General features: G+C 40.3%; 1 protein-coding gene and 1 long non-coding RNA gene across 3 annotated transcripts in view; one reads left to right on the top strand and one right to left on the bottom strand.

Annotated features, from left to right (window-relative positions):
- Nucleotides 1-14,831, bottom strand: part of BOD1L1 (biorientation of chromosomes in cell division 1 like 1) — a 59,796-nt gene extending 44,965 nt beyond the window's left edge. For both annotated transcript variants that reach the window (XM_050791639.1, XM_050791640.1), the window contains exons 1-5: nucleotides 14,461-14,831; nucleotides 7,368-7,492; nucleotides 2,167-2,357; nucleotides 1,051-1,665; nucleotides 378-527 (exon numbers count right to left, since the gene is read on the bottom strand). In XM_050791639.1, coding sequence (XP_050647596.1) covers nucleotides 378-527; nucleotides 1,051-1,665; nucleotides 2,167-2,357; nucleotides 7,368-7,492; nucleotides 14,461-14,697 — 1,318 coding nt within the window. In that variant the 5' untranslated portion in view covers nucleotides 14,698-14,831. The remainder of the gene's footprint in view (nucleotides 1-377; nucleotides 528-1,050; nucleotides 1,666-2,166; nucleotides 2,358-7,367; nucleotides 7,493-14,460) is intronic.
- Nucleotides 14,832-14,979: 148 nt separating this feature from the next.
- LOC126955281 (uncharacterized) overlaps nucleotides 14,980-27,960 on the top strand; it is a 28,389-nt gene continuing 15,408 nt past the window's right edge. Inside the window, exons 1-2 of the long non-coding RNA XR_007725869.1 lie at nucleotides 14,980-15,299; nucleotides 18,262-23,098. This is a non-coding gene — a long non-coding RNA (uncharacterized LOC126955281). The remainder of the gene's footprint in view (nucleotides 15,300-18,261; nucleotides 23,099-27,960) is intronic.

Here is a 27,960-nt window from a genome sequence, read left to right as displayed (position 1 = left end):
AAGGTGGTCTTGGGGAACCCTGAACTTGCAACTGGTGCCATTAATTGAGGGCAGTGTTGTGGACTATGCTGCCCCCAAATGTGACACACACAAATAAAAAGCATCTTCATATATTTATCTCCTCTACATTTTAAATTAATAATCATACTAGGGGATAGAGTTAAAGAATGAAGAACCAAAGGTTGTTGAGATTTAGTAACTTACCAAGCTTGCCCAGACAGACAACTTTGGAGCTGGGACTCAGAAACAAATCTTCCAACTACAAAATCCCATGCTCTTGCTATTATACCACACAGTTTTTCAGGATATAGCCGTTAGAATATACAAATAATGCTTGACAGGATGCTTCAGAGGCATTATTATGTAAAATGCTTTACCATCTGACGTAATCTCTCCTTCTTCCATGCTATCAGACATTACAACTTCCTCTTCAGTATCTTCTTCAAAAGATGAAAGGTCACTGGTATGAACAGAGCTAACTGTGATGTCTGTAAGTCCATCCACATCAGAATCTATCAAAGATAAATCTTCAAGAGGAAAATAAAACAGAAAAAAAAAATCATCTCGTTATAAGAACATATTCAGAGCTCAATTACTAAATTACATTTAAAATTTTCTGCTTTAAATACGTGTCAAACTATCAAACAAGGCAGAGTGGTTTACAGAATATACAAAGGCAAAGTAGACTTCTGTGAAAATAACTGAACTATTAATTTACAATGTATGATATAATAAAAAAATGAATTTTAAGTAACTGAAGTATTTACTACCTAATAAAGATTAGGATATCCAACTATGAATTAAGTTGCTTAAAATAATGTATGTGAATAAATTATAAGACAAATTATAAATTCATAATTTATGTTAATTTACTCTGTGAACAGATATATTAGTATACAAAAATACAAATATTTGTTTTTTTCTTAAGCAAAGGGGATTTAAGTTTCCAAAAGTATTAAACTTATTAAAATATGAAGGCAAATTTGATACTTCCCTGATCCCAAAATACTGTTCTTTAAACTTTGTAGATGTTTGCAAGTTTTTATATACCTTCTTTTGTCCCTTCAACAGTTTTAGCTTTATTACTGTTCTTGTCTGAAGGAAGTTTTAAACTCTCTACTTCTTTTTCTTTTGCTTGTTTTTCATCTTTAACTTTCTGTGTATCTTCACTCTTTTTTGAGTGATCAAATTTCTTTTCAGTCTTTTCCTTCTTTTCTTTCTTTCTTTCTCCTTTCTCATTGCTGTCTGGCTTCTTTTCACCTTTGTCTGTTGATTTATTTTTTTGCTCACTGCTTTCCTGTTGAACATCCTTATTTAGCAGAATTAAATTATTATGCTCTTTTGTGTAATTTTTAATTTCTTCAACTGGACAAGGAAGGTCGCTAAATTCTTCAGACTTTGGGGCTGTTTCCAGTCCTTCACCTCCAGAGTCAGCTGTAGATTTTTCTTTATCAGCCATGTCCTCTGAAGTTCTTTCTTTGTCAGTACCAGTATCAGTGGTTGGCTGAGATGGAAGTTTTTTTGATGCTCTCTCACTGGTCTTGGCATTTGATGTTTCTGTTGAAGCCCTAGCAGCACTGGCTTCTTGGTTAAGAGAAGTGATGGTTTCCAGTATCGACATGGCATCGTTGGCTACATTAGCACTGGGCCCAGGAGCAGGAACACCTTAAAGAAAAAGAGAAGTTTTAGAATACATTTAATCAGAAGGAAGATACCTCTGCTAAATCAATACCACACACCACTGTCATCTTTATACGATGCATATGCTGTGCAGACCATCTGTATATTCTTTCAGACTTTCAGGTACCAGTACTAGTATATACCATATTCTGAATTATCTCTCTCTCTAATATATTATCTTAGGAAGGGCACCATGCAAATCTGAGGAATTGTCTACCTCCTAGAAAAAGACTATATTCTCTAATTATTTTAGTTATTCCTTCTATTATCATACTCACACACCCCATTAATAATATGCTTATTATTTTTATTAATCTAAAAAAGGAAATGTTATGACAATTGAGGAACTTAGGAGATATTTAAAGTAAGTACAATTTCACTGGAATAGCCAAATTAAAAAATGTGTTAAAGAGCCAAGTCTCCCTAACTTGATATTCAGTTCAAGAAGAAAAACAATGGAACTGACCAAGAGTAAAAGCAAAGCACCTTGTGTAATAAGGGAAGAGTCTGGTTTCTCATCATCGGGAGCTGGGTTGCCACTTGCTTCCTCTTTGTGATTCAGCGTGGCCAAAAACTCATGCACAGCTTTCTCCACCTGAGGTCTGAATGTGTGGTTGATCTTTGGATCCACAACCTGAGAAATAATTCGGTCAATACCAGACTCCAACATTCCTGATCTGAAACACAAGATAAATTACGGAAACGTGAAAAAATAATATATTATTTGCATTAATTACTTTAAAATAGCACTCTATCTATCCATCTATCTATCTATCATCTATCTATCCATCCATCCATCCATCCAACTTAAATTGTCCCAATCCATTTTCTTAGATATAGACAATGGAAACTAAGTTTCATGCTATACTAGCTTTAGATATACCATACTATAAAAGTCTGTAAACTGTTCTACTACTGTTTCACTAGTGCAAATACTGAAACAGACAAAACAAAACACCCTTAGAACTAGACATAGTACACTACCTAGGGTCCAGTATAGAAGTGATGCTTATCTCACCCCTGCTCTGCTCATGGCATATAGGAATAAGCTCATTAAAAAGCTGAGTTCTGGGGATAAAACAAACCTATGGTCTCCATAACTTTTTTTTTAACAGAAAAAAATGTAAGCTTTTTATAAGCATTAGAGTCCCCAGAAAAACAACAAACAACACACACACAAAATATAATTTCATCAAATTACAAAATAAAAGAAGGAAAACTTTAGAGAAAATATTTGGAGAAACAAGACTTCTGGCTTTCTATTATCTTCCTGCTATAAAAACTGGATGATTCATTCATTCAACAATTATAAGTGTCTTCTATATAACAGGTACTATGCTGGCCACTGACAGCTACAAACTGACCTGGTCCCTGTTCTGGATGGGGATGTATACACAATTAAGACATGAGATGACAGGCACTAGTACACATCATGTACTACAGGAAAAGAGAGGAATAAGAAATTATTTGCTTATTAGAGGAATAAGAAATTATTAGATATGTCCAAGATAATTTAGGAGTGCTTCATAAAGGAGAAGACATTTGAGCCAAGTCTTGATTTCTACAGAAGAGAAGGGGAAGAAAGGTACGTGGAGTTAAAGAAATATCATATACAAGAGACAAAAGAGAGATGAGGACAACTATCTATGAAATGTGCTTCTGCACAGAGGCATCTCAGTAAAATAAGAGAACATGAATTTATTTTAAGAAACACACTTAAATCTTTTCTTCCTAAAAAAGAAGTGGACAAGTCAAGGTACCCGGGATAGGGCTGGAAGATCAAAGTGCTAATCATTTCTAGCTTCTAAGCCTCAATTTCTCTCTATGGAATGGATGAGGAGCCATCTTTCCTTACACTTTACAAATGCTATTTTTGAGTGTAGTTCCATCTGGAGTGCAGGATGGATTAGTTTTTCATTTCTGGAGGCACCTTGTCGCCTTGTGAAACTATAATTCTACTTATGTGGGCCATAGAGAAAAATGAGCCAATTCGGCACAAAGTAGGTTACCTGCTTTTTAAAGTTCTAAGATTAAAAAAAATGCAAATCTTGCAAACATTGTTACATCTTAGAGGTGTATTTAAAATGTAGTAGGTAGAAAAGAAATAAGAAAAAGCAATCTTAAAAAAGGTTTTAGGGTACAAGTAAAAAGGTACAAAAAGGGCCAGGCATGGTGGCTCATGCCTGTAATCCCAGCACTCTGGGAGGCCGAGGTGGGCAGATCACAAGGTCAAGAGATCCAGACCATTCTGGCCAACATGGTGAAACCCCATCTCTACTAAAAATACAAAAATTAGCTGGCTGTGCCTGCAATCCCAGCTACTTGGGAGGCTGAGGCAGGAGAATCGCTGGAACCCAGAAGGCAGAGATTGCAGTGAGTCGAGATGGCACCACTGCACTCCACCCTGGCAACAGAGCGAGACTCTGTCTCAAAAAGAAAAAGAAAAAGAAAAAAAAGTACAAAAAAAAAATTAAAACAACCCACTCCCAAATTTTTGCTTCAGTCTCTTTCTGTCTGCCTATGTTCTAGCCTCTTGTCCTGCAAACAAACAAAACACTTCTACTTTAGTCCTTTCTCACACAGAGGTCAGCTCTGGTATCTTATAGAAAAATGGAGTCCAGTACTAATGATCATACTGCACGTAGCGGCCATAACTGCCTCACCCAAGTGGGGAGAAGCTACAGCCCTCGTTCAAGGGCAAAGTCAAAATGCCAACAGCTGGCAGTTTTCTGGTTAAAGTTACTTCCTTGTCTTCTTTTCAAATTATGTTTAGCTAAGATCATTATTCAGTTATCTAGGATTTTCAGATTCTGTTGTACAAATAAAAGCTTAAGTAGAATAAAATTTTCCCTCCTACTGAGTCAGCAGATCAGCTATTAAGTTGAACCATCTGAAATTGCTGATATTAGACCATTTTTGTCTTACAAAAATGGCAAGTGCAGATAGCTCAACCTAATGGAGTCAAGTGAGTATGTCTCAAAGCATACGTACAAAAAACTGTTTGAAATTATATTTATTTACAGGGGCTAGTCCACCCCTATACCTTCAGATTGAACACAACTAAATAATCTCTTTAAGGAAGCTTTAAAATGTTATTATCAGTATCATAAAATGTTACTAATGGATATTAAATGAAAATAGTTCATTTAAAAAAATAAATACAGCTAGAAGAAAATTTACAAATGTCCCAGGAAAAGCAATGCCTAAATTATCCAAGAGAAGGCAGCTGTCTTCCCTCTTTCAAAATGGCTCCAGAAAAAGAGATTCCTCATTACTCATAGGCAAATTGCTCCAGCATTTAATCACTGACACAGCCACAAGAACTCCTTACCTCGCACCAAACATGATTTTGTGATCACAATGTCTTACTGGTACAGCAGTAATTTTAAGTGCTTAATGTCAGGCCTCGGAGCCCAAGCCAAGCCATTGTATCCCCTGTGACTTGCACGTATACACCCATATGGCCTGAAGTAACTGAAGAATCACAAAAGAAGTGCAAATGCCCTGCCCCGCCTTAACTGATGACATTCCACCACAAAAGAAGTGAAAATGGCCAGTCTTTGCCTTAAGCGATGACATTACCTTGTGAAAGTCCTTTTCCTGGCTCAATCTGGCTCAAAAAGCTCCTCCACTGAGCACCTTGTAACCTCCACTCCTGCCCGCCAGAGAACAACCCCCCTTTGACTGTAATTTTCCTTTACCTACCCAAATCCTATAAAATGGCCACACCCTTATCTGCCTTCGCTGACTCCCTTTTCGGACTCAGCCCGCCTGCACCCAGGTGATTAAAAAGCTTTATTGCTCACATAAAGCCTGTTTGGTGGTCTCTTCACACGGATGCGCATGTCACTTAATTTTCACATGTGTAAGACTTAGCTCACTTAAATAAAAGAACACAATGACTGCTCCCTTACCTTATAGATTTTGTACGCTATAAAAGTAAACGCAATTCTAAGAAGTTTGCCTTCAATCTGAGTGTCAATATATGAAAAAAAAGAATGCCAGACTCCCAAAAAATATGCTTTTAAAGCAATGCGATCATTTGTGAACAGGGAGGTGGCTATGCAAATCATTGAATGAAAGTAATCAGTAGAGCTCTGTATAAGTGTGTGTGAAGGGGTGCTCTACCCTACCTCCACTCCCTTATCCCCCAGTTCTAAGTTATTTTGGTCACTGTTCTCTTTGAAGGCCTTTGTGGAAACACAGGCAGCAGGCCTGTCACCCAACAGATCTCTTTTGTTTCTACTTTTTCTAGAAACAGCTTTGACCTTTTCCTACCAGGTATTATTATGCAGCCTTCTAATGGCATCTTTTGATCTCACCTAGACTCTTTTACAGGTTCCTCTGACATCCTTTAAAATGTAGACAAAAAAGCTATTGTGAATTTCCCTCTTCTCTTATGCACAAGGAGACACTGTCTGAGCCCCTAGGCTCCTGGTTTCTAGTATTACCTGTGGCTAAATAGGTTTGTCTTTTAGTCAGGGTGTGAATTTTGATTTGTGGGACTTCCTGTTGGTTAAACTATCAGACTAGATAGGCTTTCCAGAGGTTCCTATGGGACAAAAGGAAATTAACAGGTGGCAGGTATAAAACAGATTGGTTGAACTGTTTAAAAGCTACACTTCATTCTCAAAGATGTACTTGAACATAAATACTTGTCAAGTCAGGGAGACTGGATGCTCTCTAAATAACTTAGTCACCCTTTTTTTGAGGGGTACAGCAGGGGTAGAAGGCTTTCTTGTCTTTGCAAATATTTACATTCAAGAACAAGTAGTGGCCAGGCGAGGTGGCCCATGCCTGGAATCCCAGCACTTTTAGAAGCCAAGGAGAGAAGATCCCTTGAGTCTGAGTTGGAGACCAGTCTGGGCAACATAATGAGACACCGTCTCTACAAAAAAATACAACAAGAAGCTGGGCATGGTGGCAGGTGCTCAGGATGATGACGTTGGGAGGTCTGCTTGAGCCCAGGAGACTGAGGCAGAAATAAGCTATCATCATGCCACCGCATTCCAGCCTGGGGAACAGAATGAGACCCTTTTTTGTTTTGTTTCATTTAAAAAAAAAAAAAAGTAGAAGACTGTAAATCTAGTTTTCTAAGGATGCTCCAAATATTCGAGTTCTTCTAATTCTCATTACCTTATGTTCACTCAAAATGGCTCTGACAGGTCCAACACTTTGAGGGGAGGTGGGGAGCTATATCATCCATAAGTAGCAGTTAAAAGTCATAGTCAAATGCAAAAGATGGGGGCACTGTATTAAAAGAAGACATGGCCTCAAATCAAGAGAAAATATTTTAATTTCAGTAATCTTTAATGTCTTTATTTATAAAATAAGAATAATAAAGCCTGCTTGCTCTCTTAGGGTCAAGAAAATAGTTGTGAAGGCAACTGTGTATATCATCTGTTAATATTACATCTAGATTTTTTAGAAAGTCATATTGTTATTTCCTTCTTTCAAATATTTCCAAAGGTCTACAGGAACAATCAGACTGTTAAAATGTATAAGAAAATGTGAAGTGATTAGACCCAAATCCAAAATATGCTACATCACAGGAAATAGCCACACCAAATCAAGTAAAATTGTCAACATCATTAGGTGAACAAACTTGTATGTAATTTCTCCGCTTTCAGGCAAAGTAGGTTAGGACATTTTAAAACCTGCCCAGAACTCTTATTTCTGACACTTACTTGAGGACTTGTTGTCTAATGTTGTTTCTTAGCTGGTTCTTATTGAGATGGGGACTCCATGTGTGAGTTGCCAAGTGATTTGCAACAAAGTTGTCAACACGCTGTCTCAGATTCTGATAGGCAGGCTAGAGAGAAAAAAACAAAGGTTAAATCTTCAATGTTATACAGTATCAATATTCACCTCTCAGAAAATTATTTTTACCATGGGACAACAAAGTTTCACAGTTTCTGACAATTCTGCTTCAAGACAACTTACACTCATTCAAATACTACTGATTTTGTGTAAGACAAGGTGTTAGGAGATATGAGGAATATAAAGAAGGAGGATACACCTCTTATTTATAGACAAAGGACTGGAAAATAAGACACAAACAAGCGTTATTATTAGATGATTTGGAGTAAAAAAGGGAGAAGATCTGAGGAAGCATGCCTTCATTAAAAATGTGCCATTTGAGCTGGAAAAATCAATTGCACAAGGTAGCTGGGAATGGGAATGGCTGGCTTTGCTCATACAGTCAATGTAAACAAAGAGCAAGTGGATGAGAGAACTGGAGGCCAGGAGCATTTAGTGAGCCCCCAAATCGGTGGTCCAATTTGGCTACAGAAGAGAATACAAAAAGCAGAGAAATGAGGTTAAGACAGAGAGGTTGGGGCCAGGTGCTAAAAGGCTTTGGGTACTTGTACAAGAAGTTTGGAATTATGGGGTAGAGAATGGGAGCCCACTGCACATATGGGCAGAATGATAAAACAGCTAAGCTTTTTGATGGTTAATCATCCTACAGTGCAAGAGTAAACAGACACAAAATACTTTTAGGAAAGCATGCAATAACTACAGTGAGGACAGTCTGTACTGGGGTGGCAGAAACCAGCTAATGGCGTAGACCCAAGAGAAATTACTGAGGGGCAACTACTTGAACTAGGCATTAAATCTGAGGTAAGGTAATGGTTCTCTACCAAGAAGGATTTCAGTCCCATCCCCCAAGGGACACTTGGCAATGTCTGGAGACATTTTAGGTTGTTACAACTGATGAGAGTGCTATCGGCATCTAGTGGGTCAAGGGTAAGGATGCTACTGAATATCCTACAATGCACAGGACAATCCCCTGACAGGAAAAGAACTATCCAGTCCCAAATGTCGACAGTGCTGAGTACGAGAAGAACCCTTGATGTGCTCCCTGAGGCGAGCATGGAGGGGAACACATATTATATCATCTCTACTTGAAGGGGCACTGCCTGGAAGGAATATGTGACCACACACTCAGGACTGCACTCCATTTCTAGAGGCTGTCCCCCACCACTGCTGTTCTTTCTACCTTGCTTCTATATAGCTTTCAATGGGGATGAGTTTGAGTGTTCCTGACTGATACTAAGCAAGCACTGTACAGCCTCACCTTCTGCCATTTGCCTCCTTTTAGCTTCAAAGTTTATACTCCAGTGATAAACTCTCATCTCTGCACCTACCATCCTACAACTACCATTCCCTCTGGTTGTCCATCTGACAAATTTCTCACCTTCCAGAGCTCACCCTAATCTGTGAAATCATCTTGACACTTATGGGCTCTTCATCCACGCTCCTACTGTTTTCTATACATTTTACCATTCGAGCAATTCTTGTACTACATTGTGTTTTCGGGAGCAAGGCATATTTATCCTCCATTGAAGTGTAAGCCTCCTCCTCTACCTCTCTTACTCTTTGTTTTCATATAGCGTATCACACTGCTTGGCAAATGAGCAATTAAAATACAGTCCATTAGCTGAATGGGTAACCATCTCTAACACAGAATGATAAAGATTTTATCCCTCTGATGCCCTTACATCAGTTCCAATTTTCAGGCCTTTGCTGATACTTATTTCCTATCCTACAAGGTAGTTTCATGATCATTTCCCACCTGCCTGTCCATTTATCCAAAATCAATATGAACTAAAATTAATTTTTTTTTTGGCAGAGTCTTGCTCAGTTGCGCATGCTGGAGTGCAGTGGTGTGATCTCGGCTCACGGGAACCTCCACCTTCCGAGTTTAAGTGATTCTAGTGCCTCAGGCTCCCAATTAGCTGGGACTACAGGCATGTGCCACCACACCTGGCTAATTTTTATATTTTTAGTAGAGACAAGGTCTTGCTATATTGGCCATGTTGGTCTCAAACTCCTAACCTGAAGTGATCCATCTGCCTTGGCCTCCCAAAGTGCTGGGATTATAGATGTCAGCCACCATACCCAGCCCTAAAACTAATTCTTAACTAATTCTTTCTCCCCAATGATTCTAAAGCCTAATTCTTCTTTCCAGTATTCTCAAATCTAACACATATTCATTAGGCTCTAACATCACAATGCATTTGGCATTCTAGTCTAGTCTTCCCGTAACAAGTTCAAATTTGAACTACTCAGCATGTAATTTTCCTTGTTTTCAAGTTCTCCTTTAAGTAAAAAGTTGAGTGACTAGAGAAATATTAAGTATTCATTGAGAAGTATTCTCCTACGAACATATATGGACCCACATGTACATATATACATACATACACACACACACACAATTACAAATATTTATACCCTTTCTTCCTTTTCCAGTGCTTTGGTGAAAAGCCTTGGAGTTATCCTTGAGTCCCCCCTTTGTCTTCTACTTCACTTGCAAACCATTAGCAAATTCTCTCAACATTAGCATGAAAATACTCCCAGAATCTGACCACTTCCCACTAACTATACTGACCCCATTCTGTTCCAAGGCATTCTCATCTCCTATCTGAATTATAATAACTGCCCTCATGCTTCTATCCTTACCTACAGCAAAGTAAGTCTAAAAATAGGGTAACCATGTAATTCACTGACCCATTCAAATCACAACTTAGCATGAAAGGGGAAGCCATTACACATGGCCAACCCATCTGAAATGGAAGTCAGATCATGTCCTTCTTTTGCTCAAAACCTGCTAATGGATTCTGAGCTTGAGTAAAAGCCAAACTCTTCTGATGGCTCCCAAGACCTGCCAGATCTGTGAAGGCATACCTACCTCACCTCTTGTCACTTTCCCCTTAGCGGGTCTCAGGTCTTCTATACTTGCTATGCTTTCTTCTTGGAATGCTGAAGCCCCAGACAGCTGCATTGCCCCTTCAATTCCTTCACAGATGGCTCACGTATCATTGCATTGAAACCTACCCTGAACAGCTTACTCAAAATAAAACAGTAAGCCCATCTATCCTCATCTTGCTTTTTTCCATAGATCTATCATACATTATTTGTTGTCTATTTTGTTTTCCACTAGGATGTAAGCTCCATAACAGAGGGATGTTTGGTTCACTGCTGTATCCCTGGCACCTAAAAAAATGACTGGTACATAAGAGTTGTTGAATGAATGTTTGTTGGGTGAATAAATTGACCAGGGGCCATTTATAACTAAGAAAATGTCCAAAAAAATCAGACTTTGTTACTTGAAAAAAGAGGTGTCATATTTACCTGGTTGGTGAACTCCCTGAAGGGCCTCTTCATCATCCCTCCTCATACTCTCCAGATGCTAATCAGTGCAAAGGAGACAGAATGGCTTTGTAACCACTAAGCTTGCTCCAGAGATCTGGAAACTGGTAGTCTATAGTGGAGTTGTCTTCGCAGTAGCTGGAGCTTAGGGTTGCCCGTGGTACCATTTCTTTGGGTGGGAAGGGTTGATTTGGTCTGCTACAGTCAGATCTCTCTCCTGGTTAAGGACTATCAATGACCCTGGACAGTTACGAGGGGGGTTCTATGGTCTTCCGGTGTAGCAGCAGACTTTAGTACTTCTCATCCTGGTTTAAACACTAAACTGGACAGTTTTGCTCTTAGATAGCACCTGGCAGGTAACAAATGTCTTGATTCTTAAATATGTATGTGACTGACATAATCCACTATAACTCTATATGCTACAAGTTAAGACTTTTTGACAGAAAGCAGGTCAGTCTTTGAGGTTCAAGTGGCAGATGAAACTCAAGGATTCCATTAAAGTGATGGTTCTTTGCATGAACAGGGAATCTTCTACTTTGGCCCACTCATCACATTGATATGAATGTTATGTTCTGATGAAAAAAACTTTGGCTTTTTGGGAAGCAGGGGAGGAATAACTTTTTTTTTCCAAATAAGAAAATGAAGTATAAAATGGTATTCAACGAGAACAAATCTTTTAAATCAAATTAAAATCTACTAATTGCTAATTAAGGGAGTGGAAGAGAAGGAGAGAGTCATGGGGGGAAGGAAGCACCAGAACATAACCTGTAACATAACCAGGAACAGGTACAGATGTTGGTGGCAAGCGGGGAGAGAGAGAGAGATTTTGTGGGAAAGTTTAAGCTAGCATCTGAGCGACAACTTCAACCATAACCGAGTGTTCTTTTTTGTCTAGGATGGTGTCATTTCAGTTCTAATTTCTCAAAGCAACATAAATATTAGAAATTTTCATAATTATTAAATAGAATTTGTAACTGTATTGAAAAATTATTGTTGCTTTTTAAAATATTGCTTTTTTTAGACCAAGTCTTGCTCTGTCTCCCAGGCTGGAGTGCAGTGGCGCAATCTTGGCTCACTGCAACCTCTGTCTCCCGGCTTCAAGCAATTCTCCTGCCTCAGCCTCCCGAGTAGCTGGGATTATAGGTGCCCGCCACCACACATGGCTAATTTTTTTTTTGTATTTTTAGTAGAGATGGGGTTTCACCATTTTGGTCAGGCTGGCCTTGAACTCCTGACCTCAAATGATCTGCCCGCCTCAGCCTCCCAAAGTGTTGGGATTACAGGCATTAGCCACCGCTTTTTAAAGTTCCTACATCTGTGGCTGAATATGTCTTATTACTAGAAGCAGGGTTGATCATCAATTCTATTCCTATTTCTAATTGTTATAGTCATGTGCCCTGAGAAAACTTGTTCATATAAACAAGTACTGTGCCTGGGAATGGAAGAGCTTTGTTGTAACAATATCATTCATTTCTTGACCTCAAAAAAGAGGCTAAGAACATTAAAATGGGTTCTTATTCCATGGTTCCTGAGATCCCTGAAACTGTATACATTATTAGATTGATTCTCATGAAATTGTCTATAGCTGACCATTTTCAAGCAGAAAAACAGCGTTTTAATGTGTTATTTGTGCATTTTTCTCGAGAGAAGGTCCTAACTTTCATTAGATGATCAGCGCTACTGTGCTTCCCTCCTTCCCTCCAAAAACGGTTTTAATCCTTTACTTTGAAGGATCTGGCAGGGATATTATAGACACATACCAATAACATTTTGTGGGAATAGGATAATAAAAAAGTTGAGCCTTAGACATTGCAGCAGTACATTACAATTTTTAATTTGTATACATAATGATAACACACAGATTCATGGGTTTCCGAGAACAGCAAAGTAAAAATTCTATTTGTTGAATACGAATAACTACCTTTATTTGGTAACATTTACCTGGCCATGTCTAACCTTTTCCCACTAAATAACAAAAATAATAAAGGCAATAGGCATTATTTCTAAAAGGTAGTAGTGCATATTCCTGAAGACAAAAGTAAAAAAAACCATACTTCCTAAATAGATGAACACTCCCAAGTGAATTGAATTCTCTGTGGTGCAAAACCTCCAATATCCTGAAAAAACACATTTTACATAGTGGGCCCAGTATGAGTCCTTATAAAGAAAGATGTACCAGGATATTCAAGAGAGTTTCCCCAGAAGAGATAGTGGAACTGTGTGTAGTTTACCTGAAAGATTTAGAAGAATCTGCGGATGTTGTAAACATGCATTTCTCAAAGAAACAAGGCTCCTCACAACAACTAAACATACTATGAGAAAACCCTCGGCCGGCGCGGTGGCTCACGCCTATTGGGCGAATCACGAGGTCAGGAGATGGAGACCATCCTGGCCAACATGGTGAAACCTCGTTTCTACTGAAAATACAAAAATTAGTGGGGCGTGGTGGCGCACGCTTGTAATCCCAGCTACTTGGGAGGCTGAGACAGAAGAGTCGCTTGAACCCGGGAGGCGGAGGTTGCAGTGAGCCGAGATCGCGCCACTGCATTCCAGTCTGGCGACAGAACGAGACTCCGTCTCAAAAAAAAAAAAAAAAAGAAAGAAAGAAAAAAGAAAAAAAAAGGAAACCCTCATTTCATCAAAACTCCTATCCAATGGACCCAACCAGATTTAACAAGCAGACAAAAGCAACCCCTACAAACCAGTTAATTTTCCAACATGCTTTCTGCTTCCAGAAATCTAGACTCTACTGTGGTTTTCCCACCACCTCACTGACTGCCCTTTCCTGGTGTCTTTGGCTAATTCTTTGCCAATCCAGCTAAGTTTACTTGTTCCTGCTAATTTCCCTTTCACTCTGACATTTGGTACAAAATCCCTTCCCCTTTCCAGCCTCTCGTTTTGGACAGGGAACCTCGTTGCTGACCTTTCCCTTCTCTACATTACTCTCCTGAATCTGCTCTTTCCTGTCCTTTCTCCACTTCAGTATCTGCTGTCACCTCTCCTGCATCTTTTCTCCACTGCATGACTCGGTTCTCTCTACCCCACCTTCCTGTCCCTTCTTACCTTAGAATGGTGACATGGCCTAAGTTACCTAAATCAGGTAGTCACTGCTAGAAACCATACTAAAGTCCTTTCTCAGGTTTGCCTCCTTATCTTGGCGCTCCCAGCCCCACGATGTCCAGCAAAGCATATTGCATATAACTTGATTCAATTACCATTTTGTGATTTCTCCAAAGGATAAAGGTTCATGGCCCTTACCGCCCAGAAACCTTCAAGAAAGAAGGCAAACATAACTTCGATACAAAGTAAAATCATCAGATATGAGAATGAATACAAAACTAGCCACTGTTAGCGCTACTATTTCCAAACCAGTTCCTGTAAGAACAATGCCTTAGTCTTGCTCACCAGACCGGCGTAATCACTGCGCCGAAACCGTGACTGGCACGTAGTAGGCACTTAAACACTAGTCGGTAAAACGAACCAATGGACATGCTAACGAATGAACACGCTGTGCTTTACACAGCGTGTGGCACACAGCTGCAGCTCCAAGAGGAAGCCACTGCAAAAGAAGCGCGCCCTTGGGTCCTCCCCTTCCCTCGCAGACCCCCAAACCCGGCGGCTCCGAACCTTGGTGTCCACGTCGGCCAGGCAGTCTCTGCGGAACTGGTCGAAGAGCCCTTGGCTCTTGAGGTGGTTCACGATCATGGCCACGAGCTGCGGGTCCCCGGCGCCCGCACCCGCGCCGCCCGCCCCGCCCGCGCCGGGGCCAGCCCCGGGGCCCGGCGGCGGCGGCGGTGGCTGCGGCTGCGGCGGGGGAGGCGGCGGCGCTGGAGGAGGCGGCTGCGGCTGTGGGTTGGTGGCCATGGCGGCCTGTGCCGGGGAGGGCAAGGGCCCTGACCGGCGGGCGCACCTGGGAGGCGGCGGCTGCACTGGTCCCGCCGCCTGAGGGAAGCCAACGGGATGTTGTTACGGAACCAGAGGATCCAGAGCAACCCCGGAAGTAAAAGGGAACGGGGGGAAAGGAGGAAAAGACGGTGACGACATTGACGAAAGTCCGGCGACGGAGGCCGCGAGGAGCCAGTTTCGGCCGTCGCCGGGCGCGAGCGCCCTCGCGAGGCCGAGGTGCGCCGGAAGTGGCGGCGACTGTGGCGACGGAGACGAGAAGGCTGTGCTGGCCGCGAGTTGTGGGGTTTGGGTCACTGGCTGGGGTCTGGAGTCCCCGGAGGTTAGGGCTTCGACCCGCGCGACACCTGGGGCCCTCGGTCTGAGCGGGAGCAGTGAAGTTCTGGCCCCGCTTCATCCGCGACGGCATTTTAGGCCTGCCTCTCTTGCTCCTGTTTCCCGGAGCAGTGCATAGAGACCCATAGACATGTATAATTCGAACCCTACGTGGATCTGCTCATTCTAAACTCGCCCAACCCTCGTCGTTCTTAGCCTGTGAAACTGCACTATTCTTGTCCCAGCAGGTAGCTCCACGGTCCTTCTGTCTCTCTTCTGCTTGCACATCCCGTTTTCCCTTGGGAGTCCCTTGTTTCTGGCAGTGTGCCTGTGGATTAGTCCGGATCCCTCCAGCCCCTTCTTCCTATGTGTGAAGACAAACCGACAGGCTTTTGGTTTTAGGCTTTTTGCTATTGATTACTATGATTATAGCCGGTAAAACATCCATAGCACATATTACGTACCAAGCGTGGCGTTAAGTGCTTTTACATATATTAACTCATTTAATCTTTGGACAAACACTAAGAGCTAGGTCCGATTACTATCCCCAATTTGCAAATCAGGGAACCAAGGCCCAGATAAATGAAGTGTGTTGAATAAGGTTACACAGCTAGCAAATCACCTGCTTTAGGACTGCATCATCCTTGAAATTGTTAGTAGTACCTGGTCAAAGCAACATAAATATTAGAAAATTTCATAATTATTAAATAGTATATGTAATTTTATTGAAAAATGCATATTGCTGCTTTTAAGAGTTCCTACATCTGTGGCTGAATATGTCTTATTAGTAGGAGAAAAAAGGTTGAGCATCAATTCTATTCCTATTTGTAATTTTTATAGCTGTGTGCCCTGAGAAACCTTGCTAATATAAACAAGTACTGTGCCTAGGAATGGAAGAGTTTTGTAGCAATATCATTCAATTCTTGACCTCAAAAAATTGGTTGACTTCAAAAAATATGAGCTGACTTCAATTAGGCCCTCCTTCCTTTTTATCAGAAGCAAAGAACCGAAAACCACCTGACTCACCAAAGGATTTGTTTACTTAATCCTTATTTTTTCACTTTTTCAGATTCTGGGAAATATACCAGATAGGTTTTACCAAGATACCAAATGACTATGAATTCGACCTGATTTTTTCAATGAGATGTACCTTTCACCCGATATGCTGAAAGAGTGGAGAATATCTAAACATTGTTCATTTCATAAATAGTTTTGGATAAGATTTATTTTTGTTATCAGGTGGTTAAATTTTGTTTTTGTCAAAATTTGCAACTGCAGATTTAGCTCATTCAAGTTCAAAATCTTTGTCACTGGGCACAGTGTCTCACGCCTGTAATCCTGGCCCTTTGGGAGGCTGAGGCAGGAGGATCGCTTGAGTCCAGAGTTCAAGACCAGCCTGGGTGACATGGCAAGACCCCACCTCTACAAAAAAATAAAAGAAATTAGGCGGTGTAGTGCCGGGCATCTGTAGTCCTACCTACTTGGGAGGATTAGGTGGGAGGATCACCTGAGCCCAGGAAGTCAAGTGTGCAGTGAGCCATGATGGGGCCACTGCACTCCAGGTTGAGGGACAGAGTGAGACCCTTCTCAAAAACAAGAAAAAAAAAAGATTTGCAAGTATGTTAAATGTTTACCTTATAACCTAATAAACAGCCCATTTTCATTGTCAAACTAGACAAATCAGATTTACTTTAAATCAGAAACAGTTTGACTTCATTGTTTCAATTCAAAGTATCCTGTGTGTTTTGAGGAGTTTGATGAAGATAGCAGAGAGGAAAAAATCATGGAATGAATCTTAAAAGATGAATTACTATATGCAGTCAAGGCTGGGCATGGCAGCAAACCCCTGCAATCCTAGAGCTTTGTGAGGCTGGGGCAGGTGGGTCACTTGAAGCCAGGAGTTCAAGACCAGTAACAAAACAAAACGAAAAGTAACCAGGTGTGATGGTGCAGACCTGTAGTTCCAGCTACTTGAGAAGCTGAGGTGGGAGGATTGCTTGAGCCCAGGAGGTTAAGACTGCAGTAAGCTATGGCGGTGCCACTGCACTCCAGCCTTGGTGACATAGTGACACCCTGTCTCAAAAAAAAAAAAAAAAAGAAAGAAAGAAAAAGGCAGTCAAGATTACAGGATTAAAATAGCGTAAAATATAAATGTTTTATTCATTTTAAAAATTAGTCATGAAAAGGTAAGACTATAACACTTAATTACCAACAATACAACATATGTTGCTAAATTCTAAGTTTATAAGTTATTAAGTGTGTAGTATGATAAAAGGCGTGGTATTTCTTTGGTATATTTGGATGTGTTAATCAAATTTATTTAGCTTTTTGGGGATTACTAGTAGAAATCATCCATTAAAGTTCTGAAAAACTTTACAAATTTAGTTAGGCATAATGTCCAAGTTTAAAAAAATAAATGAGACAATAAGGTATTTACTGCTAAAAATGAATTGGGTCAGTGACTAATAAATGATTTATGAACAGCATATAGAAAATATTAAATATTTTCTGCAATGCAATAAGATGAGATCTTTATAATAGTTCACAATCCATTTTCTCAAATGTGCCCTAATTGCCTTATTGAATAACACATACTGAATCTAAAAGATACATCATTGTGTCTCTGAGTTCAGGTTACACTGGGTAGACACATTATACTGGTTACAGTGTAACTTGAACGATTTTGTGGCCTTGAAAAACATTCTAGATACATTGAAAAGAATCTGGGTCACTGATCTGTACTGCCTTGGCTGTTCAAAGGTGATTTTCTTTTCATATGAATACAGGTCTTAGGGATGAGTATTTTAAATACCCGAAAAAGAACAACAACAAAAAGCATACATTTAATTTGTTTAAAAGACTGCTTTAAGCAGTCAGCATTTCCTACCAGTGACGTCTTTGCTGTGTTTCCTCCTGATTGTCTCTCTAGAAAAGAGTATATAATTTCTTTTTTTTTTTTTTTTTTTTGGTAAATCATTTTATTTCTTCCATGATGATTTAGAAGTACAAATCATGATTTAGAAGTACTATATTTAAACCAGTACAAATATTTCGTAAATAATATCTGGCCATTTTCTAAACAATTGAGTAATTTGTTGCACGATAAGCTACCTCACATCTTGCAGCAAGAAATATGTTAAATTTGAATAGTAAAGACATTACATAATGAATTAGGACACAATTAAAATTTGCTTTAAATATTTCTTTAAGGTAGAGGACACCACACTTCTACTCAATGAAGAGAAACTTTTTTTTTTTTTTTTCTGTGACAGAGTCTCGCTCTGTCACCTAGGCTGGAGTGCAGTGGTGTCATCTCGGCTCACTGCAAGCTCTGCCTCCTAGGTTCACACCATTCTGCCTTAGCCTCCTGATTGCTGGGACTACAGGTGCTGCCACCATGCCCAGTTAATTTTTTTTTTTTTTGTATTTTTAGTGGAGACGGGGTTTCACTGTGTTAGCCAGGATGGTCTCGATCTCCTGACCTCGTGATCTGCCGGCCTGGGCCTCCCAAAGTGCTGGGATTATAGGTGTGAGCCACCCCACCCAGCCGAAGAGAAACATTTTTACAGTCCAGAGGTCTTTTATTTTTTTAATACTTATTTTGCCATGAATTCATAGGGAATAGATTCCAGCAGCTCAGGCTCCTTCCCGTTGGTTCTCACAAACTGTGCTTCCCTGGATGGAGCAGGCTGGCACTTCAGTTGAACCCAGGTACTTTTCTCTTTGGCTTCTTTTTCTGGTCATTTTCCTTCACGTGTTTCAGGAAGCTATTTTGGTTCTTAGAGAGCTTAATGTGCTCCATACGCACATTAATTCTTTTAGCAAGAATCAGGCCCTTGTTTGTATACAACAATGCCAACAACATGCTGGGTAACATTGTAGACTCTTCTACTTTTGCCATGGTAACACTTGTGGGGCATTCCTTTTTGAATAGTACCCATTCTCTTGATGTCTACAATATCACCTTTTTTTTTTTTTTTTTTGAGACAGGAGACAGAATCTCGCTCTGTCCTTCAGGCCATAGTGCCGTGGCATGATCTCCGCTCACTGCAACCTCCGCCTCCTGGGTTCAAGCAATTCTCCTGCCTCAGCCTCCTGAGTAGCCGGGACTACAGGCGCACGCTGCCATGCCTGGCTAATTTTTTTTTTATTTTTAGTAGAGACGGGGTTTCACTGTGTTGCCCATGCTGGTTTTGAACTCCTGAGCTCAGGCAATCCGCCTACCTCAGCCTCCCAAAGGGCTAGAATTACAGGCGTGAGCCACCAAGCCCGGCCTCACCTTTCTTCTGGATTGACACATACATGGAACAACTGCATGTTTTCTAAAAGGCCTAGAGGACATCTATTGGGTGCCTCTCCTCTTTCCCTTTGTGTTCGTCAATTTGGCGAATTACTAGAAGATGGCAGTTCCGGCTGAAAGGAAAAGAGTTTATTAATTTCTAGCAGTACTTAGGGCATAGAAGAGGTGAGATCTTCACAAAAGAAATTGCCGTCCTTCTCCTGCTCTACTGTATGCCTGTCTGAATTCAGAACATTCCAACAAGGGTCAGATACTTTCTCCCTTAACAGGATTGACTCTCATTCTGTTCCCCAAGTCTGATGTCAAGGTGATGGACTTTACAGTTTGTGAATTAGGGAAGCAACAGTAGGTGATGATGGCCTCCGTTACTGGTAGCCATGTGTATGGTTAGGCACCAGATTCCTGACAAATGGTTGGCCCCTGGGATTTCTCCTTTGTACAGTCCAGCCTGTCCCCTACCCCTACCCAGTCCTCCAGACTGTTTCTGTGAGCTTGTCCAGTGAAAGTCAAACATTGATCTCCTAACCCCAGGGATCCCGTCTGATTATTCGGCAGAGTTGTTTCCTTATTTTCTTCCCCTTGTACCCCCGTGGGATCCCCACTCTGGCATCTCCATTCCTGACTAGTCTTTTGATAATCAAAGGGAAATTAATATTTCCTAAATGACTGTCCATCAACCCAAAGCTTAGTAGAAACTTTGAAAGTTCATTTTTCAATGATAACAGAAAACACAGGAGGAGGGGGAGAGGACATGTGTTAATACTATTTGTCTTTCCAATGCAAGCTGCATGGTCACACGTATTCTATTTTTGTTGCAGTATAATAGTGCCCTGTTATTCATAGGGGAGATGTTCCAAGACCCCTAGAGGATGCTTGAAACCATGGAGGACCAAACTGTATACTGTAGGCTGGGCGCAGTGGCTCATGCCTGTAATCCCAGCACTTTGGGAGGGTGAGGTGGGTGGATCACCTGAGGGCAGGAGTTCAAGACCAGCCTGGGCAACGTGGTGAAACTCCATCTCTACTAAAAATACAAAATTAACTGTGTGTGATGGCATGTGCCTATAATCCCAGCTACTTGGGAGGCTGAGGCAGGAGAATTGCTTGAACCTGAAAGGCAGAGGTTGCAGTAAGCCGAGATTGTGCCACTGCACTCCAGCCTGGGTGATAGAGTGAGACTCCATCTCAAAAACAAAAACAACAACAACAAAACCCCCAAAACTCTATACTGTGTATATTATGTTTTTTTCTGATCTGATAACCAAGATGGCTACTAAGTGACTAACAGGCAGGTAACATATATAGAGTCGATATGCTGGACAAAGGGATGGCATGGGATGGTGCAAGATTTCAGCATACTTGTCAGAATGGTGCAACACTTAAAATGTATTCATTGTTCCTGGAATTTTCCATTTAATATTTTCAGACCACAGTTGACCATGAGTAACTGAAACTGCAGAAAGCAAAACCTCAAATAAGGCAGGACTGCCATGACGGTGGGGCTGCAGAGTGTTATACAATGTTAATGTGAAAAGCGGGTATTGATTTTTCCCTTGAAAGAATTGTTACTTGCCCTAGGGTCAGGGCATGGAGGTGGAGTGGTACAGGGGGATGGTAAGGCAGAGAGGGAGAAGGATGGTTCTGGGACATTTGGCAGAGAATGGAAACTTCAGCTCCCTGCCAGGCTGGGAGTGTTCTAGGGCAGGGGTGCTTTGGAAATGGTGGCTTTGTGAGAATGTATTACCTTGAGGAGCTGCAGAATTCAAGAGAGTGGCCATGTCCTAGTTAGTGGGAAAAAGGAGGATGTGTCTGGGGCAGCAAGACAGCAGTAATGTCAACTGAGATGAGGATTGGGATACATCAGCCCATGGGATATTGGGGTAGGAACTTCAGAAGAGGAGGGAAATAGAGTGGTGACGGGGGTTTGGTGAAGTTGGACCTATCAATCACATTAGTTATTAATACTTTATGGGATGGGAGAGTCCTCTGTGGGTAATCTGGAAGACTAATAGTGGTTCTCAAATTTTAGCCTGCACCAAAATCTCCTAGAGGACTTGTTAAAATAGAGTGCTAGGTGTGCCATCCTGAGTCCCTGATTTGATAGGTCTGGAACAGAGCCTAAGAGTTTCCATTGTTAACAAATGCATTTAAGAAATGCTGATAGAGCACTATATGAGAAACACTGGACTAGACAAATCACAGCCCACGGGCCTAATCCAGTCTACCTCTTTTTATAAACAAAGTTGTATTGAAACCATGCTTTCTAGTTTGAACTTTTTTTTTTCATAAGATGATACTCCTTTTATGCAAGTTCCATTAATTTTTATACATTTCTTTGCTCATAAGGTTTAAACTCCTGGTAGTGATAGCAATCAGATTTATAGAAGTAAGATTTATTATGAAGTTAGGTAGCCTGTGTCTATTAATGCTACTGAATTGCTGGCTATTTTGAAAATTGAGATGTCAATATTACAGATGACTTGAAATACAAGGTATCTTTTATATGCTTATAAAGATGGAAAGAAGCTTTGCATTTAGCATTTTCCACTTAGTCTTTGTGAAAATTGTTCTTATTTTAAAAATAGCCTTAATGTATGTGCATGTGTGTGTGTGTTTCCTGAATATTCTAGATGGTACATGGTATTCTGAAAACTGAAAGTCACACCTCCAGGAATAAAATTAGGAAAAGTAGAAATTGGAGGGAGGTCTCTAGAAATGATGTAATATTATCTGAATACCTCAAATCCAATCCAGGTCATCTGGGTAGAAATTCTGGGATGGATTTATTTAAATATAAATAAAAATTTGTATACCTAAATAAAGATTGTATTCTACATTTGAAGAAAGAGGTTTTTTTTTTTGTTTTTTTTTTTGGTTTTTTTTTGTTTGTTTGTTTTTAGAGTAAGAGGTGGTTGGCATGCATCTATGAAAGGAAGGAATTCAAAGTGTGTAGAATTGGCAATGTCTCTGGAGAGCATGCATTTGCTATTGGGTGCCAGCCATTAAGATGATCTCATTCATTTCTCCTCTGATTCTGTGATAGTTATTGGATCATATTTGGCTTCACATTTGGATTTGCCTATAGGAAGAAAAGTGCTGATTAGTAAATTGAGGAAGCTGTCTACTTGGTAGTTACATCTCTCCCCATGAATGATTTTTATGCATAAAACCCTAAGAGCTTGGTGAATTTTTAAACCACCCAGGATTCAGATCTTTTTTTTTTTGTACTGATAGTCACCTCTTACCTTGCAAGACTGAAGGCTGGACCCCACACTATGGTCAACAAATTGAAGTGTTGCTGTGGGGGTCCAGTCAGGGTGACCAGCTGACCTATCTTAGGTAACATTTAATTTTATTGGCCATATTTTAAATTTAAGTTGTCATTATTACAACTTAAATTGTAGAGAACGAGTAGAATACTAGTAAACTAGGAAAAGGAAGTCTTTCTTGTAGAAAACTAGGAAAAGACAAAGAAGTCTATTGACAACAGGGAATAGGCTGGAGATGAGGACCTGACCCAAGCTGGACCAATTAGAACCCTTCCTTGGGAGTTTTGAAGGTAATTGGTATCCCTCTCTTGGCTACATTGTAAGCAGATGTCTGGAGTAGGTAATAACCAGATCCTCTGTCTTGTTCATCAAGCCAATCTGCTAAGAAAAAAAGAAATCCACTAATCTACAGAGCGAAGCACAGATGAGGATGGACAACGAACACCCTGCCTGCAGTCCGCATATTCCCGAGGACCAGGTATGCTTGTTTCTACCATCATTTGATTAAGTGAAACAAATTCACAGCTAATAAAAGTCCTATTTTTAATAGGATGTGCATTGTTACAGTAACGGAAGGAAACTAACACAGGTAGGGATTGTGAGGAATTGTGCAGTGTGGATAGGCATCTAGTGAATGTCAACATTTACCAGCATCATTTACCCCTTTGTAAGCAAACGGAACATTGGCTTGACACACCAGTACTGGCGTGCATCAAAACATCAATAGAAGTCTGATACTCTTCAAGCTAGGTAAGTTGTTCTTTTCATATTGGTGCCTCAGTTGCTCTAGAGAGGTCATGGATTGGATGGGGACAAGTCTTTTAAAACAAGAACTGTCTTGCTAGAAAGATTTGATTCAAGAATGATTTCTATGGAGTTTAACCATATGCCTCAAAAGTTGGAATTAGGCTGTTCATTTTTTAAGATAATAAATAAATAATAAAAGAAAAGAGAAGATATGCCTATTTCTTGAAAGAAAAGTGAATAAAAATACTCATCAGTGATTATTTTAAATAATTAATACTAAATTGACAATGGTACATTTTTGTATTTAAGTGAAGTGATTGTGGTTAAATGAATCCCTTTTTCTGTGACAAGAATAAGAGACTATGATTGAAAGTTGAGATTCAAATAATCATTACAAAAAGACTGAGTGACAGCTATGATTCTTCTTGATTGAGCGTAAATTTAAATTTCTACTATTTTAAGTTATTAGAAATACACTTTGATGTGGCAAATATGTTGAACAAATTATAATGGTGGTTAAACAATTTTTCATTAAAGCATTTCAACAGAGAAGGGAGAAGGAGATGCACTTTGCTTATATATTCACATTTTCTGTTATTAGGCAACCGGACAGGGATTCTTACCATCTTGTTGGTGCTCATGTAGATGTGCTTAGGATAGGAAGCCCAGTGGGCATGGACCCCAGTCTCTGGGAGCCAATGTGCTAATTGTAAGCATAAAACATGCTTCTTATATAAACAATACATATATAAAATACAACAGGAGTAGTTGGATAAGTAGAAATGAGGGCAAAGTGGTAGAAAATGATGTGCATTTATGTATTAAGTTGGTGCAAAAGTAATTGTGGTTTTTTGCCATTACTTTCAATGGAAAAAACAGCAATAACTTTTGTACCAACCTAATAGAAGGGTGGCTGAGATGGGCTAAGCTAACCAGTGAAACACTCTGGAGAAAGTGGCCTTGAACCAGGAAATGATGGGCTGAAGATAAGAACAAGTCGTAAGCAGCTTAATTTTCAAGATCAGTCATAAGAAAATATATATTCAGACGTTCATAGGTATATTCAGTTTTCTTAATTTACAGAAAACACTAGATAGCTCTTTGATTAATGAATGGTAGAGGAAATAATTTAAATGAAATCTAAAGCAAAGGCAGACGTGTTTCAATTTCTTAGACTAAATGTGAAATGTATTAGTATAAAACAGGAAGGATGGATGAAGAATTTTTTTTTACAGGCATAAGGATGAAGAGGTGAAGCCTGGGGTCTTTGAATTTCAGCTTTGCATTTCAGCTTTGCTATTTTCTAGCTTATGACCATGAGCAAGTTGCTCAACCTCTCTGTGCCGTTTTTCTTGTGAAATTGTAAAAATAACAGAACTTGCCATAGGGTTTTAGGTACGGTTGATTGAGTTCACTCCTTCATTCACAAATATGTGTTGGGCTCCTATTATGTGCCAGGTGTTGTACTAGGAATGGGAGAGAAAGCAGTTGAGCAAAACAGACAAAGCCCTTTCCCTAATGGTGCTTCCATTCTAGTGGAATTACTAGTCAGAAAAGAAACGCACAAATAAAATATCAGATAGAGATAAGCACTCTGTAGAAGATTAAGTGGAGTGATATGATAAAGGGTGACTGGAAGCAACTTGCAGGTTAGGGTAGGCCTTTCTCACCTCCGAACATCACGTTGAAGTCAGCCGTGAGAAAATAAGGAGGGGCAGCCCTGGCAGGGAGAACAGCTGGTGCTGAGGTCCTGGGGCAGGAATCAGCTCGACATGTTTGAAGAACATAAATAAGGTCATTGCAGCTGAGGTTAATGGCCAAGAGGCAGAGTGGCAGCGAATGAAATTAGATCATGTAGGTTTTTGAAAACAAGGATAAGGAAGTGTGTTTTGTACTAAGTGCAATGCAAAGCCCCTCAAAAATTTTAAAGTGGGAAGTGGCATGACTTCATAACAGATGTAAAGAGCTCATTTCCAGTCTTGGCACAAGATAAACACCCAAGTGTGTGTATGTTAGCTGTTGCCATTTCATTTAGTCCTTACACCAGCCCTATGTGATGGTTACTATGAAAGGAAATTATCCCAAACCTGAGCTGGGGCAGAACTTTGTAGGCTAATAGGATTTTCAGCCTCTTTGGAAAGGATCTAGCATTCCTGATAAAGCACTGGAGTATTTTACTGATAGTTGGTTTTTTCTTGTTTTTTTTTTTTTTTTTTTTTTTTGAGATGGAGTCTTGCACTGGAGTGCAGTGGCATGATCTTGGCTCACTGCAACCTCTGCCTCCCAGGTTCAAGTGATTCTCCTGCCTCAGTCTCCCGAGTAGCTGGGATTACAGGCACCTGCCACCACGCCTAGCTAATTTTTTGTATTTTTAGTAGAGAAGAGGTTTCACCATGTTGGCCAGGCTGGTCTTGAACTCCTGACCTTGTGATTTGCCCACCTTGGCCTCCCGAAGTGTTGGGATTACAGGTGTTAGCCAGCACGCCTGGCCTTTCTGATAGATTTTAATGAGGTTTAGAGTCCTTCTGGGAAGCTAGATTGGCACCACTCTGCTGTTATTTTTTAGATGTGTTCAGTAACCTTTAACCAGACATTTAAGGGCACAACACTCTTTAAGCCTTATGCTATCCTAATAATCTTTAAACCAGATATTCCTCTTTTCAAATTCTAGCTGAATAATATTTATTAAGTCATTTTTTCCTCCCAAAAGTAAATTTTTGAACTAGTTTTTTTTTGAAGTCTTTTCCCTTCCACCAAGCTTGAAATAAAATGTGTGTCAATGTTCCATTGAATTTATCTGAGAAACTGCTTTGACAGTATTATTAATATCACCATTTTACAGACAAGAAAACCGTAGCCTGTGCATTTAAGCGCTCCGTCGTACCTACACCCAGGGAGAGCAAATTAAGCCAGCGTTCTAGGAAGCAACAAAGCAAATCTGAACCCAAGAGGTCTCAGTCCCCAGTAAGAAAAGAATCACTCATTTCTTTTACTGGAATCCCATTATTACCTGTTTTATTTCATATTGATTTGTAAAGACTGGTAGTCTGTGATTCATTGGGGCCCTCTTTTTGCCCCCAAGATATATGTGTGCAGTTTACTCTCACTCTGCTTTCTAACTTTGAAAAGTTCTAATTTGCTCTTTCAGTAATTGAACCCAATCTTGACTTGGGTGAAACTTTTCTCCAGTTTATCAAGAGCCATTTAATCGATTTTTATGGTCTAGAGTGTCACTTCCTTGGCTCTTCAGCCCATCAAGGCTGGAGCTTTAATTCATTAGTGTGTATGGCTTATGCCAATCAACTCAACCAGATTGTGTGGGTCTGCTGAGCTGAAGTAAATTACTCATTGGTTCTTGTGAGAAGAACCTTGAACGAGATCACTGAGGGATGCTAAAATAATCTGGATGCTTTTGGACTGGAGAATGGGGGATCTCTTTTCTAACTAACAAGCATTATATTCTTAGAATGAAATCAATTCCGTGGTGTACTGGAGTCAGTTCAATCAACTCCTGTTACATTTTCAGGAAATTTGTGAAATAGTTCATGACAACTTTATAGCTTTAAAATGGCCATTGTGGCTGTATTTATGCCACAGAAACTGGCAAATGCCACAAATCAGGGCTTTCTTTCCCCATAGAGTCTGTTTTTAAACACTTAGCAATGTTACCCAAACAAAACCAGGGTTCATTTTCCTGGCAAGCAATCAACAACTCTCCACAAGAACACAGGTTTTGATCCATAGGAGTTTTATTACTCATCACAAGTAAGGAGAGCACTGGGAGCGTTCTCTAAAGCAGTGTCTCTGTGAGGGAAAGTGACAGGAGAGTTTTATGGGGCGATGGAGGGGGAGAGAATGTGTCATCTCCTGCAGGGAAGGGGTCCCAGTGGCGCAGATGCAGTGAGTCATCATGCCAGTGCATAGGTCACCTGCTTTATAGCTCCTTCTGGGCGGGAGACATTAGCATGGTAATGAGGAAAGTTCACTTGGGTTCATCTATAAGTTGCCAGGGTCTGTCAGAAAGTGGTTTCAACTGACTAGGTGACTGTATTCCACACAGAGCCTGAAACAAACAGTTTGTAAGAGAGGGAGCTGTGTGGTTTGGTAAAGCCCACTGAGCTCCTATGGACTCTGGAGACCTAGCAGTACACCATTGCAAGTGCCTTGCAGGTTCTCCCTGCTTTCTTCCTAGTTATAGGACAAGGAGAAGATAGGGAAAGAGGAGAAACTGCCAATGGGCTTTTGGCTTCTTGCCTGTATTTTCACTGCCAGAAGTTCTGTAGTCAAATAGACCCCACACTCCTACTAACAAATGAGGTTTGCTGTCATTTCCCCCCCTAGGGTTGAATACCAGCTCCATAGCTACTTGCTTTGGGACTTTGGCTGATCAGTTTATTTACATCTCTAGGGCTCAGTTTCATTATCATTACAATGAGAATAATACCACCAATCTCGTTGTGTATAGATGTATGTGTGTGTGGGCGGCGGGGTGGGGCGTGCTGGGGATGGGATGGGGTGGTAAATGATATGGTTCCCATTAAAGTCTTTGCTGAAGACTTGGTGCATTGGCTCTCCATAAATAATAGCTCTAAT

This window comes from Macaca thibetana, chromosome 5 (genome assembly GCF_024542745.1).
Source record: "Macaca thibetana thibetana isolate TM-01 chromosome 5, ASM2454274v1, whole genome shotgun sequence".
NCBI lineage: Eukaryota > Metazoa > Chordata > Mammalia > Primates > Cercopithecidae > Macaca > Macaca thibetana.
This window is presented reverse-complemented; position numbering and strand designations above follow the sequence as displayed.